This window comes from Bacillus rossius, chromosome 5, assembly GCF_032445375.1.
Source record: "Bacillus rossius redtenbacheri isolate Brsri chromosome 5, Brsri_v3, whole genome shotgun sequence".
Taxonomy (NCBI): Eukaryota; Metazoa; Arthropoda; class Insecta; order Phasmatodea; family Bacillidae; genus Bacillus; species Bacillus rossius.
In genome coordinates, this window is record NC_086333.1 from 64605159 (window position 1) to 64623540 (window position 18382).

Sequence of the window (18382 nt, forward strand, 5' to 3'; positions counted from 1 at the left end):
TTGTTTCATTTGCGTTTTGACGTGACAACGTCTAATAAATCGATGAACGCCGGCTGCACGCACGAAAAAGTGTCCCGTTACGCACATTATCCCGTTACGAGGTGTCCCGTTACACTCATTGTACGCTTGCGCCGCAACATTCTCTCTTCCACTCGATTGGAACAACCATCGATTTGACTTTTCCGAGGCACATTAAACTTGAAACACTCCCATTCGTTTCCATTTTTTCCTATCATCGTCCTATCCTTAACAGAATAACACAGATTGGAAGAAGTTCAATAGCAAACATGTATAAAAGTTTTAGTTAAAATAATCTCTTCGTTAAAGTAATAAACATATTTGAATTAATGAGTAGAAATAAAAGTAAATTTATCAATTAAATTGTAGATTTCATTTCACTCCTTCTTTGTATCCATACAAAATAGTGATAATTCAATAAAAATTATTTAATTTTATTCATAGAAGTATGCAATCATTTCATCAATGTTTTGTTATGACGTTGTCACGTTAAACTATCGTCCGTAAACCGACTTTACAGACAACCAATTTTTATTTAGGTCATTTTCTACGAATGTGTCACTACATAAAATTTTCATTTTGCAGCCATTTTTATTTTCATTGGATTCATACTCCATTTAATGCGACGTTTGTTAAATATCATGAAAAAATATCATTTATAAATTTTCTTTCACCTTACTAACTACGTCGTTATCCTAATTACTATAAATTCATTTTTTTTGTTTCATCATCTAGTTAACACATTCAAGTGTCTAAAATTAAAACCAAAGAAAAAATTCAAATGGTCAGTTGGGGCCGAGATTTAGGAAACAATTATGTTCGCTTTGTGCTATGGCTACATAACATTTAATGGAGAATCATCAGATACCACTGTTAGATGTCGAATGATAACTCGTACGTCTTGTGACATCGCAATCACACTGTTAAGCTACATTTGTGTAGAACACGTAACTAACTGTAACATCCTTATTACTACGAGATCACGGGCATTCAAATGCAGAAGAAAAAAGGGTAGAAAGAGTACGAACAGAGAAGGAAAAACAGAACATAATTTACAAACATGTGTGAATAAACTCGGCAAACTGGAATCAGAATACCCGTTTTAAAAACTTTTTTTGCATTATACATAGAAAAAAAGCTGTGCTCATTAGCCATTAAAAGACAAAAAAAAAACAATGTGAACGAGTCTTTCAGTTCTTGTCAGAGGTGTGCAACATCCAACCTCGGTAACGAGCTAATTCGTGTGTTCTCATGTTGCAAATACACTTATAATACTACACTTGAAACTTAATTTATGCCGAGCAAATTTTTTTTTTCAACTAGACAATCAATTCATTCGATTTGCAGACCGAAATTTCAAACTATGTAATAAAACGGCTCAGATAAAAGCGGAATAGCCTTGGGGAAAAAAACCGGCTTTGGGCCTGATTTTCAAAAAGGAATTTTTATTAAAATCCTACCCATATTGTTAAAATTCATTAAAGAGCTAATAATAAAAAAGTTTCCCTTTTGACTTTTGTGAACTTTGGTTCGCGTCATCCGCCGCAGATGGCAGCACCGTGGTTGTCACACATGTTCGCTCCGTGCACGAAATCACTCCTAACAAATGCCGGTGTTGCACGGTAATGACTGTCGTAGCTCGCTCGAGAAGGCTTGTGGGATCTTCGCGTGGGAAGCCTTCTTTTCACAGACGAGAGAGCCAAGCGCCCGATCGTGCATCTTCGGTTCTTTTTTTGTTCATTGTAACTTATGATAACTAATGGTCAGTTAGGTTAGGTTAGCTACATTATAAATACTTTAAAACATTGTGGACTGTTGATTTGGTTTGGATAGCTACATTAAAGATACTGTTAAATCATGTAAACGGTTTCCTAGCCCTGGATAGCTACATATTAAAAAGTTATTTGCTAAGCAACCATAAAAAGATTTCACAGTATTTTTAATGTAGCTATACTTACCTAATATAACCAACCACCATCCAAAATGTTTTAAAGTATTTATAATGTAGCTAACCTATCCTAATCGACCGCAAAATTTAATGCCACACAGGTTTATACAATGAGATAGAACCGGGGGGGGGGGGGGGGGGGGGGGGAAAGCGAGCACGAACTTGGGGGAACTTCGGGTGTGGCTCTCTCGTCTGTGAAATGAAGGCATCCCCCATGGTCCGTGTCAGGACCGTGTGTGCGTGGCTCGCAGGGGGGTGCTGTCATAACTTAGAAACACACAACTTAGAAACACACAACTTAGAAACACACAACTTAGAAACACATAACTTAGAATTGTCTAAGTTATGGCTTTCTACGTTATGACGTTTCTAAGTTGTGTGGTTCTGCGTTGCGTATTTCTAAGTTACGTGTTTCTAAGTTATGACAGTTCTAAGTTGTGTGTTTCTAAGTTGTGTGGTTCTGCGTTGCGTGTTTCTAAGTTACGTGTTTCTAAGTTATGACAGTTCTAAGTTGTATGTTTCTATGTTGTGATAGTTCTAAGTTGTGACTGTCTACGTTATGACTTTTCTAAGTTGTGTGGTTCTGCGTTGTGTGTTTCTAAGTTACGTGTATCTAAGTAATGAGAGTTCTAAGTTGTGTGTTTCTAAGTTATGATAGTTCTAAGTTGTAACTTTCTACGTTATGACGTTTCTAAGTTGTGTGGTTCTGCGTTGTGTATTTCTAAGTTATGATCTTTCTAAGTTGTGTGTTTCTAAGTTACGTGGATTTTTCCAAGTTTTCTGAGTTATGACAGTTCTAAGTTGTGACTTTCTAAGTTATGTGTGTGCGCGGCTCGCAGGAGGGCGGCGAAGCTGGAGCTGGTGCTGCTGCCCTTGCTGCTGGTCAGCGACGCCTACCTGGCCTCCAACGCGTCCCGCCCGCGCAGCCTGTGGCAGATGCAGCTGTGGGTCTACTCGTACCGCGTCTTCCGCGGCTTCCAGGGGCTGTTCGCGGCGCTGCTCTACTGCCTCCTGCGCCGGGAGGTGCGTCCTGTCTCCCCCCCCTCCCAATGCCCGGGCCGGCGTACAGATGGAGGATTCCCCAGACTAGACTTCCGTGTGTACCACACGTACCGTTTGTCTGCAAATTCATCAGCTGTACCTGCTTCGGAGGTTAAATTGGAGGGAAAAATATCATTACATCTGTTTTGTGTTATGAAGATTCCTTTTTGGTCCTTTTTGATATAAATTTTGTTCCGAACAGCTAAACTACAGCCATTAATAAAAGCAGGCCGGAACAGCTGATATTAATTTAAAAAAAAATACCTTCACCAAAAAAATAATTGGGGATAAAAAAATTTCTTCGCGTCTGACGGGCCTAATGCTCCATCTGTATCATTTCCTAATCTCTGGTTCAGTCCTTACTTCATCATTGCTATTGTTTATTAATCTTTGCAAAGCAGAGAATATGTTCTACGAATGTCTCTACTTCCTCAGATGCATGTGCAGAATGTCCATAAAAGAATGTCCCAGTTAGAAATTGTTTGGTAGTATCAACTGTAAACCGTTTGTAGAGTTTTGGTTCGAGGTCACGCTTAAAGAAGTAACTCAAAACAGATTTAGATAAGCGTTAGTACTTACTGCTTTGTTGTTTTCTCGCTTGCAGCGTCCCCTTTGCCAAATGGCGACCCTTAGCGTAAAGCGTTTTGTGTCCTGCAATTTGCTTAGAGTGAATCTGTAGTTATTTCAGTTTTGTTTAAAGTTTAATCGTGAACACCCATGTGGCAAAAATATCCGCCGATGGTCGCTATGAGTGAGTTCCTTTTTTTTTTTTTTTGCGCTAGCCTCCACGTTCACCTGGCATAACGCCATGCAATTTTTTTTTTTCCATTTGGGGCTTTATAAAAGATCGTGTCTACGTTCGGCCACTGCCTTATGATTTTCCAGAGTTGAGACGCAGAGAGGCCATTGCTTCCAATACTCCGGAGTTGTTAACCTAAACGCGGGAAGAATTGGACTTTTAAGTTGGAAGTGTGCCGTTTAGCTAAAGGTGCACATATTGAACATTTGTAAGAAAAATTACGTTAGTTTACCTTTGATTTGACGTATGATTTGCTGTAAATGTTCTAAATTAACTGTTATAATGTCATTGAAACTGGGACTCATTTTATGGACAACCTGTACTTCTCATTGCGATATCGTTAGTTCAGACTTTTTTTTATGAATATTCTTCCATCCATAATGTCAATAAAAAGTGTAATATTCAAAAATGTGATTTTGAGAAGAAGAAAAAATTATTTGCTTTAGCCTGTCGAGCCTACATTACAGAAAAGCTTGGGCGTAGATCCCGAGCGATAGGAGGGAGGGGGGTTGCACGGGGAATTAAGAGACCCCTCACTGCTTGCAAAAGCGTACTTTGGAATGGGTTTTTGATAAATATAAACGTCCAAAATATGTTTCATGGAACACGTTCTGTATATTTTTAAAATTTGTTTTTAATGTATACATATATACAAACTTATAGGTAGCAAACGACATACATGCAACGTATCCAGAGGTGACTCGTGTCGGTTAAAACTCACCCGCAAACCCCCCCCCCCCCCCTTACTCCAAAGAATCCTCCAGATTTGCTCCCCTGTAGAAATGTCTGGTATATCAGGAACACGTGGTAGATGAAGTCAGAGAGTCCAAAAGAGGTAATTCGGTGGTTGTAATTTCTAAAACACCACGCTCATTCGACGAGGCGAGGATCGATAAAACGTTTCCGACTCTTTGTTGTGTTCCAGAGTCCTTTATAATCAATAAAAACGTATGAGTCTTGTTTGGGCCTGAGGACGGGAACAGATGCCATTCCCCGAAACGTCGAAACTGTTTAGTCGTAGGAAACCTACTGTGTTCGCCGGCGTTGTATTTTAAGTTGTCCGTAATATCTGTTTATCTTCATCGCTGTGCTCGTATATTTGCTGCGTTTGTCCAGGTTTCGTTGTCTTCCTGCATTTACTGTTATTGTTGAATCTGTCTCGTTGTTTGCCCACTGTGCACGTCTGTGCTGTTATAATTTTTTACATCACTAATATTCCTTCAACGTAATTCTTGTGCGGTCTGATATTTAAAAAAATGAATGTGTTCATCCGTGTAGTCGTCGTTGTGTTGTTCATAATACCTGTTTAGGTACATCATGCGTCTATCTGTTCGACATAGCTGGTTTAGGCTTTTTCTCTGTGGATTTATTTTTTCATTTTTATTTCTTAATTTGTGTTTTTCCATGACAAACAGTGCAAAACTTCAATGGCGTATGTCCAAGAAATTATTGTACTAAATCAAAATTCTCCATTGCATGAATAATTTAAAGAACGTGAAAGTCCCGACGTCACACACATTCCAAGGTGGAGCACCGGTGACAACTTCTATTTTCACGCGTGGTGGTTGGGTGGTCGGATAACTCGATGTCCATCAACAGGGGTCCGGGTTCGATTACCGGAATGCAGAACGTGGCGGACGTTTCCGTGATCTGGTGAGTTTCCCTCGGAGTGCGCTCTTTTCCGCCAGTGCTTCGTTATCACGTCTTCTCCGGCTCGAAGTCTCTGATGACACCGATGTCGGGGCGACTGAATTGCTGCCCCTTGGAAGGGCAGACCTTCAGGATTTTTCTGGCAATGGTTTGTTTGTACAGCGACCGGAAGGGCAGCCCATCCAATTTCTGAAAACATGTTTCTTTAAGTGTTTAAATAATCCTGAAAACTTGCCCCTATGAAGGGCAGTCCATCAGGATTTTTCTGACAGTAGTGTTTTTGAAAGGTTGTCTGAATTGTTGCCCCTTGGATGGGCAGTCCTTCAGGATTTTTCTGACAGTGGTTAGTTTGTAAAGTGACCTAACCTAACCTAACCTGCCCTGCCCTAACCTAAACTAACCACTGTCAGAAAAATCCTGAAGGGCTGCCCCCATCCAAGGGGCAACAATTCAGATAACCTTTCAAAAACACTACTGTCAGAAAAATCCTGATGGGCTGCCCTTCCAAGGGGAAAGTTTTCAGGATTATTTAAACACTTAAAGAAACATGTTTTCAGAAATTGGATGGGCTGCCCTTCCAGTCGCTGTACTAACATACCATTGCCAGAAAAATCCTGAAGGGCTGCCCTTCCAAGGGGCAACAATTCAGCTCCTCCCCGATGTCGACAATTCAGGGGTGTACCTGTGTCAGTGAGGCGGGATGATAAGTGCGACGCTCGCTGGTGCTTCTAGCGCGGTGTCGCCTCTGAACTAGCGCGGAGTCTTCTCGTCGTAGCTATCAGTGGTAACCGAAACATTATATGTGCGGATAAATGAAGATAAAGGTGAAATGCAAGTCCCTTGAGTGAATTCAAGAATCTTTACTGGTTGTTTCATGCCTAAACTGTTAAGAATTATCACCTTTAATTTACGAAGAAAGCTGGTTACAAATTATCCAAGGCTCATCGAAACTTTACGGCTATCTTCGTGAACTTAATCTTTTACTATTAACACGAACTCAAAAGAATATTCTTGGTGTACATAAATAAAACATTAAAGAAAAACCGTTTAAGTCTACAGCAAGAACACTCTTATTTTGTCAATGTGTGTGTTTGCCTTTGTTTAGAACGAAGCATACAACTTGGAAGTCAAAATACGGCGTAGTTTCTACGAAAATTCAGCTGTCTGAAATTACGAAGAAGTTTTCGTTTATTTGGGTTAAAATTTTCATTTACTGTAATTTCTAACAGTGTAGAAATCATCCTGAACCAGAAAGGCGTTTTAGCCATTCTCACTCTTTTTGAGAGACATTTAAAGACGTTTAAAAAAAAATACGGAAACAGGACTGTTCACATGACCTTAGTGTATTCTTGAATGCTTCTTGTAAACAGTAAACACACTTTAATAACTTGACCAGTTTTCAAACAGCGTGGTTTCTTCGGCAGCTCGGCACTACGTGTGTGTGCCCAGGTAGGCGAGACCTATAAGGGCCCTTAAGGCCCCCGTCTACCTGGGCACACACGCGGTGCGCAGAGCTTCAGGACAAACCACGCTATTTGAAATCTGCTCAAGATATCCGCGTGGGGCCTTTTTACGAAAAACATTTAAAAATTCGCTGAGGGCCGATAAGTAGTTTTGTTACCAGTTAAAGATTTAAACGGTATTTTTAAAAGAGTTAAAGTGGCTAAAAGGCGTGTTTTCAGATTATTATTTAGACATCACAAAACAATTACAGATTCTTGAAAGCATTTAAGAGACTTACAATACACCTTTATCCTCATTTCGCCTTCATATAGTGTTACAGTCACCGCTCAAATTTCACAGTTGTCGGCGCGAAGGCACCGCGCCAGTTCAGAGCCTTGCACTTATGTAGAGGCGATACCGCGCTAGAAGCACCAGCGAGCGTCACACTTATCATCCCACCCCACTATACACAGATACACTCCTGAACAGGCGGGCGACTCAAGTCACAACTCACGCTTTCACGTGTTTCGGCAGAAGCCTTCAAACCAAGCAGATTAGAATCGGACCGCGCGAACTCTTGGTTCGACTGCGGACGCGACTGAACGTGAAGCGCGGCCTCTTGACCCAGATATCTCCCCTGATGTCGGTGAAGGACTCACCTCCGCTCGCTTTCCAAACATCGGATTCAACCTTAGACTTGACGAGCTGCCATTCTCAATTGTCCGAGTCCTTCACCTGTTTCAAGGTAAGCCACTCTGTCCACACACACACGAAATAAGTCTGCTTGTGCCTGATGAAAGGAAAAGGGAACAGATCGTTTCCGTAACTGTGCCTCATCAGAGCTCCATCATCATCTTCATCATCATGTTGAAACATACGTTAAGCCTGTTCATTTTTTATTTCTACTCTACAAATCTGAATCCGTGAAACGATAGTGATTGAAAAATCTTAAAAAATAAAGAGTGTTTACTAACTTGTAAATTACTGCGCTGAGACTGGAATTACTATTGGAAAATCAGCACCTGTGTTTTCGTACCATGCGCGTCTCTGCCTGAGGACGGGAGCAGATAGCAGTTCCCGAAACGTCGCGTGTTTCTGTTTTTCAAAACTGTTGTGTTTGTTTCGTATTTTCGTTTTGTCGTATTTTTGTCTCGTTTCAATTGTTGTGCTGAATTTTTTTTTTGGTTCAATATTTTTGTGCTGTCATCATTTGTGTTTTTTTTCGTTCTCTTAGTCCATTTTTCTTTGTTTTTCTTTGTTTGTTGACCATATTCCTGTTATGGAATATTATGTGGTGTTTATATCCTGTTGACAACAGCAATTTTTTGCTTAATTTGTGTTTTTGTCTTTTGGGTTTTTTGTAGTTTTCTTCTAGAGACATACAAGTGCTTAGAAATGGCGTATGTCCAAAAGTTTACATCACGTCAGCAAAAATCCATTGATGAATCAAAATTTCTTGTATATGAAACATGCTGCATTGATCCATCATCTAAGCTGAGCAGTTAAGGGAGATACGGCCTCGCCATCAGGCAATTTCATATATTTTTATACCGCTTTAAATATAGCTTCCGTGCTAAACTTTTGGGTTTGACAATGGCGTAGTACTTAGCTTTGGATTCTTGTTTAAGTCAACACTTGTGAGCTGGTTTGATCATCATAACAATTGTGGTCACCCACGTGAAGTAACAAGTTGATTCCTCGCGGCACTGTTAGTAAACACGTAGTTACAACAAGGTACAGAAGGTATGAGAGATTTGATTTATGCTTTGACATGCCAAAAATTGGGATGAATAGTTCAAAACAAGAATTATAGCAAAAAATATGGAAAAATCCTAAATGGCAGGGCTTTATCCCCCTACTTACACTCATTTGGAGCACTTTTTACTTATTAGAAATCAGAGCCAATACATGTTAAATAGGGACGTAGATCATACGCCAACTAAACAGATTGTTCACCAGTAACAACCGTCACAACCATCTGGCGTGGTGGATTCAACCAGTGGGTTTATGACGTATTAACTTCTTACTACACTTATTTCACGTTTAAGTTCAGTAATAGTTTTTTTTAGTTCTGAATCAAATTATTACCTTAATGGTAATAGTTTTAACCAAAGTCGTATCCCTGAGACTAATTGTAAACAAACGCACATTGCCTTGTTGACATCAGATTATTAGGAATGTCTAGTCTTTATCATGGAATCTATGAAGCGTGTGTCTGTTATAAAGCTAAGAGTCACTCTGGTCAGCAGTTGGTAGCAAAAAAATACCGTAGCTGCATGAGTGCTAATGTTATAAGTAGAGACCTGAAAAATTCGCGCGTTCATTTCACGATAGGCTAGAATCCAAAAAAGTTGGCAATTTCGCTGCTTCGGTGATTGGGCCACAGTATATCTGAAGGACTTTAGGCCAATGAAAAAAATGTAAACAAAAGAAGTGGCGAATGACGAGCATCCCATTTAACAGGAGCTGCGAGTCAGTAACCAATGAGCAGACATAATTCGCCCGAGTGCATAGAGGATCATGGAGTCCATCCTACAGGTCATTGAAATCGCGAATTTTTCCGGTCTCTAGTTATAAGTTTGTTCAATAGCTGGTAACGATAACGCTAGGAATAATCGTAAAAATGGGATCTTGAAGTGAGTTTTGTAAAACAAAGATGTTTACACCACATCAGCTAGGAATCAGCGTTAAAGTACAGTATGACCAAGAATTTTTTAAAAGTTTTATGAATTATTCTTGCAATGGTGAAGATTGATTTGACATGATACCTTGAACGGACACCATTGTTTGTATGTCTGCGTCTGATGATGGGAGCGGATGCCAGTTCCCGAAACGTCGCAAATGTTTTGTTTTTTTTCGTTGAAAGCCTACTGTGTTCGTCCGTGCGGTTCGCCTGAGCGTCGGTGTGTTGTACGGATTTGTTTTCATTTTTTTTTCCTTCTGTAATTATACTGGTCTTGTCGTCGTTATGTCATTCATATGCACTGCCTTTTTATTCTGGCTGAATTTTTTTAGAGGAACCCAACCACGTGTGAACTTGTTATCTACTAATTGAAGCTCTAAAAAAATTGCTCGGTCATGTATAGGCAAGATGAGTCCAGCCTATAGTGAAATAAAACCATGAAATAATCGCAGCTCTACTTCTGTCAGCAGTTAAAGTAAATTTACTGTATTTACGAAGCATGAACCTCAAATAAACAAGAGTTGTTTGTAGTTTCAGATAAACACATATTTTCTTATAAACAACGCTAGATTCTGACTTACGATGTTTTTGTTATGTTGTAAATAGCGTAAACATCCGCGTGGAAGAAAGGAGATTTTTTTTATTTCAAGTGGTCAAGTTAAGACGTGCCGCATTGTCTTACACTTAACCACATATATATTTACTAAGTAGGTATATGCAAGATTAGCTTAATAAAAACTATAGCTCAGAAAAACAAAAAATACTTAAAAACAAAATTAACAAATCAATAGAAAATATAAAACTAACAACTAAAATTAGCACATAAGATAAACCTGATTTAACTTACGTATAAGATATTAAACATAGCTTTTAAAAAGTTTTTTAATCTATGTAATGCTATAGTTTTAACGGTTTTAAAATTCCTTTTGACATAAAACATTTGAATTTAAACTAACCAAGACATAAATAATAATGTTTTCTTAAACACGGAGAAAGGATTTTGAAGTCTTACTGACCCGTATAGTCCATTCAGGGTACGTGCAGTAGTCTCAGGAGGAAAAAAAAAGGGATGCAACCGTCTTATGTTGGGGGATGAGCAATGAACAATTTCTCTGAGAACGTTGATTGAACAAATACTTTAAATATTGTGTTTGTTCTCAAGGAAAGTTTCCCGTGAGTTCGGGTTGAAATAAAGTAAACTGAGGATTCGTAATTTCACGAAGATATCTGTAAATTCGGAAAATCTCTGGGTGTTTTGTGAGCAGCGTTCTTGCTTAATTAAGTTGAAATATTTTGACTAAGTAGCCGAGCATGTGAAATTTGCGGCCCAAGAGTTTTGTGCGTGAACCAACGCAAGACATCTCGCTAGGGGCTGTCTAGGCCCATGTGTGTGCATGCAGTGTAAGCGGAGAACATAATAATATTAGAAAATTGGTCCGAATACCATAGTTAGAGGCACGGATATTTCGCTATTCTTTTGGTTACAAGAACGCAGACTGCAAACATGCGTACATTTGAATTCATTTGGCAAGTGGATCACAATTCTCCCGACACTCCCCTCTACGACTGTGGTCCAGTCAGCTACCATCCAGTTGTGGAGTGGCCTAATCACATCCACCCATTCAAAAGAAGGAGAGTATCTGCTGTAAGATATCAGCCAATATGAAAACGTATTTGGGTGGAGTATAGGACTGTGAATTTTAGCCTGACGCCAAACGAATACGCAAAATTTCCTCGTCTCTAGGCACAGTTTTGGTGTTATTATTATTATTATTAATTGTATTGTGCCTGTTTGACAGTTACATTTGCCCCTCTCAGTGAGATGCGTTTTAGTTCCAGGGGAGGGGGTGTCTGACTTTCCTGCCCCCCCTTTTTTTTCAGGATCTACGTCCGTGAGTACAGACCCGGGAAATATCGGGGAGTATTCGCTTGGCACCGGACTTAAGTTCTAAATCAAAATTCAATTTTAAATTTCTACCAAAGTTTACATTGGCTGATTTCCCTGCGATAACCTTCTGTTCTTGTTAATTGGCACTACCTGATTCACTTTTCTTTCCTAGCTAGACATCATTGGCTCACGATCGCAAAAGGGTGTGTCCAATCGAATGCGATCGAATCATGACCATAGTGCAAGATTATGTAGTTTTGCATTATAGTTTGCGACCAAATAAATCCGCGAGATTTCTCTACCTCTACCAACAAGATGTATGATTATTGATTAGAGACTGTAATTATTACTGGATTATTTTAGTGATATGCTAGATTTCAAATAATTATACATTGGTGCTTCTTCTGCTATTGGCTCACTGTCATAATACTGTTGGCAATTAGAGAACTTCAATCAAAGACGTATCATCACAAAGACGTATCATCACGAATTACCCGGCTTAGATGTCTCACAAGTACAGCAGCCAATGAACAGGTGACGTTTACACGAGTGTGCATACGATAGTGGAGTCTATCCTGGAGGTCGTTGAAACTGCGAATTTTTCCCCTCCCTACTTGCAGAGAGATCCGTGGGGTTGGGACCCCATCCTCCAAAGATTAAAAATAAACACAAGGAAAGACAGAACAAGACAATTAGTTACAGACAGATTATTTTAGAAGGGTTATCGTATTCCTCAGTGGGCTTCATTATAGACCGACATGACTAATGCACAGTCGCTACAGGAATTGTGTTTCCAAGCAGTTCTATATTTGATCCCGGTTTGCACACGTATTTCTGTAAGCGTGTCTTTCATACAAGTTTTTAATCTACGTAGTTTATTTATTTCATTGCAGATATATATGTATTTGCGACTTGTTTTAACGAAATCTCAAAAGATTTGATGGTGGAAAAGAGAATTGGAAACGATTAAATCAAAACCAAAATAATAAATATTCAGCTTTTCTTTTCTCAAAAACAAATCCATCACTTGTAGTTTTGTATGTATACTTACGTCCAAGATTTAGAAGTCTACTGCTCTCTGAGATTTTAATTGTGACAGTTAATTTCCTTTAAAATAAAACTATTATTAAGAAAACTTGCTCATTAAAATGATGTAATGGTTATACTGAACACTGTCATTCACAAAATCCTGGCACTGCTACTTGTGAGTCTATACTTATTTTGGCTGAGGGTTTCTAATTGGCCAACAGTAGCAGGGGCATGCGTATTTTGCGAAAATATTCCGAGACCAGTCGAAAGTTAAAACCACTGTAGCATCGTCCGTGTTCCGTGGTTGGGTGAGTTCATTTCCGATCGTTTCACAACCAACCACAGTAATTCAGTGCGGAAGCGAACTAGTCCTGAGTGGCTCGGTCGGACAAGGCGACGACTTCTCCCTCCGACACGGCGGCCAATCACAAGGGAGAAACCGTTGGTGAAAGTGTACCTTGTTGCTGTCTAATAGGAATTCAGATTTTTTCCTGCCCTTAGCCAAGAGTCGTTGAGACGAACAGTGTTTTCCGACCCGAAGGCCGGCCTATCCTCCACCTTCCCTCCAAAGTCAGCGCCCTTGAAGGGTAGTTTGTGAGTCACCTACAGAGCCGTTGCAAAAAGCCAGAGCTGTATGGGGATTGCTCCCCTCTTGTTTTATCGGGGAAGGTGTTAGAGCTTTAGCTATGACTAGGGACACTTGTATTTCGCGAATAGGTACATTTCGTGTCAAGGTATTTCACAAAATACTGTAGCTTTTCTCCTGTGGTTATTGACTGAGGTCGATGAGAGGTGTCGTCCCGCTCTTGACGGGGCCAATGAGAATGTGGTCACCGTACTGCTGCACCCTCACAATTTGCCATGACTAGGGACCTGCAAAATTCGCGGATTCAATGACCTCTAGGATAGCCTCCATTATCCCCTGCATTTCTCAAGTAAACACGCGTGTTCATTGGGTACTAGGTAAATTGCGAGGCGTCTCCACTGGGTAGCTTGTGATTCGACGCTTCTTTGATCGATAGTCTCTCATCGGCCCAGAGAGTTCCAGTTAAACTGCGAGCCAATAGCAGAACCAGCAGAAATGTACACAAGTTTGAATTTCAGCCAAACACGAAATGAATGCGCGAATTTTTCCGGGTCTCTTAGAAAAAGCTACAGTGTTTTGTGAAACACCTTGACATGAAATGAAATCGCGAAATACAGGTGACCCTAGCTGTGACCAGAGGCTAGGACCACCCATCGCCCGGCTGACCAGGCAAGAGACGGACAGCGGACCAGGGTGGTGGAAGCAGCACAGGGTACGTGCCCGCCGCAGGTGTACGAGAGCGTGTGGCAGTGGGCGGGCCACTACCTGGTGTCGCGGCGCTACGAGAGGGCGCGACTGGGCGACAGCCAGCTCTGCGAGCCGGGCGAGGACGCCGCGGCGCCCCGGGCCGGTGCCTCCTGGTGGTCCAGCGTCTCCGGGATGCTGCGGCGGTGACCTCCCTCACACGCACGCCTGCTCACCTCCACTGCCTGTACCTAGCAGCCTCCAACCATGACACACATCTCCTCAGGGGGTGGCTCCACTCGTCCAGTTCATCTAATAAACAATATGGACGTAGATGGGGGGGGGGAGGCACTTTCGATTCCGTACTAAGAAACCCTTCAAAGATTTTACTGCCTCGTGTGAGGATGAGATTTTTTTATCGACATTTGATCGTTAGCATTCATTTGTGAAGAAATCGAAAGTTCGCCAAAACTTACCCCTCGAAATTTAAGATTCAGTTTGGCTTGAAAACGTCTCGAAAATTCCGGGAAGGGGCTTCCCTCCAGCACCTCCCCCCCTTTACCAGCCCCTCCCTCACCGTCACATCATCTTTATATCTGGGAACTATTCCATAACTCCCAGGCCATCCGATAAGGCCCTTCGCCAAAAATATAAGGACCCGAGGTCCCGGAAATTCTATGCTGCCACATTGCATCTACTTCGCGTTGATGACAGAACTGCAGTGCCCTTGATGATCCTGGGCCAGATGTGAAAAAGGAGGAGAAGAGGAACCCAATCGCGTGTGGCTATGTTATAGGCTAGTGAGAGCATCTAAAGTAAAATATGGCAAGTCAAGTACATCATGTAGTGAAATAAATCCGTGAAATAATCGCGGCTCTACTTCTGTTAGAAGTTACAGTAAATTTGCGATTCTTTACGAAGCATGCATCTCAAGTAAACAAGAGTTCTTTGAAGTTCCAGATGAACACATCTCCGTATAAACAACGTCAGATTCCACCTGCCGATATTTTTGTTGTGTTCTAAACAGCTTCAACATCCGCGTGGAAAAAAGAAGCCTACATTTCACCTTAACCCACACAGAGGAAAAGGTCTGTCTGATACAAAAATGCCTAGTTGTTTGTACACGACAAAATATTTTGTAAGCCTATCCAGAATTCACGTGTAAAAAAATGCGTTTATAAATATACAGTTGAGTTTAAAATAATGTTTTTTTGGCTCAACAAAATCCTTTGCCACTACATAATATTTGTGTTTAATTGACTGTGTATGTTTGGTTCGCCCGCCGAATGCAAACAAATAATACATTGTTCTGGCAAGCAGAACCTTTCTTTCGTTGAGCTATCTCGACCTCCACCAATACAAGGAAAATGAAGTTTCTTTTTTGCTACATTTCTGGATATTGTCTGCCATGTTACCTTTACCTAGAGGCACCTGCATTTCGCGCGTAAATTGGACTTTTTTGGTTAGACTTTGTTGCGTTGTGATATGACGTTCTTTAACGCAATGGGGAAGATTGATCTCAAAACAATTCCATAAAATGCCGCTGTTAGTTTACAAATGGTTGGCACAGAAAATTCTCAAGGATGGACAACGAAGGACGAATACTTAAAAAAAAACACGGAGAACAAGATAATACATTGGTTGATATTGTCTTGTTTTAAGTATTTATCTTTTCCATCCATTCTTGAAGATTTACAGTGTAAACCAGCAATGGCGTAATTTCATTAAATTATTTTAAATTAAAATTTTTGTAAATATTTTTCAAAGTTTCTTTTATTATCAGCGGAGACCGGGGGAAAAAGTGAATTCATTTCACGATGGGCTGAAATTAAAGTAATTATATCTTAAAGCTGCCTTCGCTATGGGCAACCATTTATCGGGAAATAACTAAACTACCCGTGCTTCACTACGGTAGTCTACAGGTGGAAAACTCTCGCGCTACTCATTATACATGCCCCTCCACGAGTGTACGCCACTGCCGAGTCTCGAATGAAGGGGAAATAATGAAAAAGAAAAAAACCAAGCGTTGCCAGCAGACGAAAAGAACATCAACAACGCAAAAGCGCATTTTCGTCTTGTAGTATCAAAATTCTGTTTTAAGGGCTCCGCCTACCCGGGCACACACACGGTGTGCAGAGCTTCAGGGGAAAAAAACACGATTTCAAAACTACTCAATATACCCGAGTGGGGTCTGCTTATGAAAAGCAGTTATGTGAGGGCCGAAAAGTACTTTTGATTTCGGATTAAGTTTTTAAACTGTATTTTTTGAACAGTTAAAATGACTAAAACGCATGTATTGAGTAAGTTTTGGCCATAAAACAACCGGTACAAATTCTTGAAAGCACTTAAGGGACGTGCATTACACCTTTATCTTCATTTCTCATCTATATAATGTTACGGTCATCGCTCAAATATCACAGCTATCATGTGGCGAAGAGAAGACTGCGCGCCAGTTCAGAGCTTTGCGCTAGAGGCTATAGCGCGCTAGAAATACCAGCGAGAGTCGCGCTTATCATCCCGCCTCACTAACACACATACACCTCTGTTTTCTCGAAATTTTCACGTAAACATTGACCTTCCTCTTGTTTGTAAGATTAAGTGTGCAAAATTTCACCAATTTTTAGAAGAAACAAACAAACGAACAGTAAGGTTCTGAATTTTTGTACTCAATCAAAGGATCGGAATTAAATGTCGCGTCATTAAACGCAAACTGAGTGCACCTTTGAAAATTTTGTGATGTTCCGCTTGAATTTCCGTATTTGCAATTCTTCGCGCCTGAATAACTTGATTTACGTTTGCGGATTGCGAGGCAATAAAACACTTAACAAACACAGTAACCACATAACAAAAGTCAGAATTAAGTTGAAATATTAACTGATCGATAAATCCAACCCAAACTACAAGCAACCGATAAAATGGCCGTTGCCATGGAGACATGGCATCGTTATCAGCCCACAGCGTTCATCTGTGCTGTTTATTTTTCATGACTAAATTCCTTACACGGAACTTATTTTGCCAACTGAAATACAAAGTTTGAATGTGTTCTTCTGTGCTGTCGTCGTTGTGTTTTCAATGATACCTGTTTAGTTTCATTATTCGGTCCATCTGTTCAACATAAGCTGTTTTGAGCTTGTTCTTTATGGGTTAATGCTTTCGTTTTTGTTTTTCTATTTTTTTTTTGCATTATTAAACCTTTTTTCATTAAAAAATCTGCAAAACTGTAGTGACGTATGTCAAAAAGTTTTATCAAATCAAAATTTCACAATGCACGAATCATTTAAAGAACTGCTACGAATATATTCCCTTCTGAATACTTTTGGTATTTAGTAGGAACCGAATTTATTTTCAGGAATGTCTACAACTGTACGAATACTGTCAATATCTATGAAAATTACTTAATGTGTGACATTGTGGTATCGAATGTCAATTTTCCAATATTGCCTATATGTTGAAAAAATTTGTTATGGCATGAAAAGTGTTTAAAACAATATGGCTGGCGTTTTTAGTTTCCTATTTTTCTCCCCCTCAAGCTCTATACCATTCGCATTTACGTCCTCTCTCTCTCTCCCCCCCCCCCCACACACACACACACACACGCACACGATATATTCAAGTCATTGCTCAATTCCTCCCTTCCTATTTCCACCCCCACAGTAGGTTCTAGCAATAACACGTCATGTAAAGCGTCATTGTTTCTTTCCACACCCGGCCCTGAAAACACGGTGTAGCGATAACTACCCCCTGGGGTGGAACGACAGGCGACGGGGATTATGTATTTTTTTTGGGCACTAAATCTCTTAATTCTGGAAGCTGCAGGGCTGAATGACACTCAATCAAAACTCCATTTCCTGTGCCAGGGGCCCACCTCCTCTCCCCCTCCCCGCAAAGGCCAACACCCCTCTCTGGATCGGAGGGACGCAGCTACAGCTGTTCGAGGAGGGAGGGGAACTAGAAGTGGTTGTTACAGAACAGACGATAAGAGAGATAGAGAAAGAGAGAGAGAGAGAGAGAGAAAATACCGTAAATACGAATTACTTTGGCCCAAAAATGTTACTTTGTCACCAAAAAAAAATCCAAAAAAAAAAAAATGTAAATGTTCGTTCTTTCAAAATCTTAAATCTCCCTAAAGTTCTTTCACCGATTGCTTTGAAATTTTGACACAGCATTGCATTATAGTATGCACGTGTTATTTTATACCTATGTCACACCTGCAAGAAATTTTTGAGTGTTCGTCTTCTGTTTTGTAAAATTAGAGATAGGAAGATATTTACATAGAGAGATAAATGTATAGAGAGGTATAAAGTGATAGAGAGAGGGAGATATACATATATAGAGATATAAATAGATCGATAAATATATAGATATATAGAGAGATGTATATAGATAAAGGTAGGGAGATACATTGAGATGTTATAGAAACATAGATACGAGAGAGATATATAGAGATATGGAGAAATATAGATAGAGATATAGAGAGGGATAGCGAAAAAAAAGAGATTTATATATTGAAAAGTATAGTTGAGTTTTATAGAGGGACATATATAGAGAGACATAGGAGGCCCCAGCGAGCGTCGAACTTACCCCGCCTCACTAAAACATATGTAACCCTGATT

General features: G+C 40.2%; 1 protein-coding gene across 1 annotated transcript in view; it reads left to right on the top strand.

Annotated features, from left to right (window-relative positions):
- Positions 1 to 14970, top strand: part of LOC134532383 (PDF receptor-like) — a 51499-nt gene extending 36529 nt beyond the window's left edge. Inside the window, exons 10-11 of the mRNA XM_063368819.1 lie at positions 2806 to 2989; positions 13815 to 14970. Coding sequence (XP_063224889.1) covers positions 2806 to 2989; positions 13815 to 13979 — 349 coding nt within the window. The 3' untranslated portion in view covers positions 13980 to 14970. The remainder of the gene's footprint in view (positions 1 to 2805; positions 2990 to 13814) is intronic.
- Positions 14971 to 18382: the final 3412 nt, after the last annotated feature.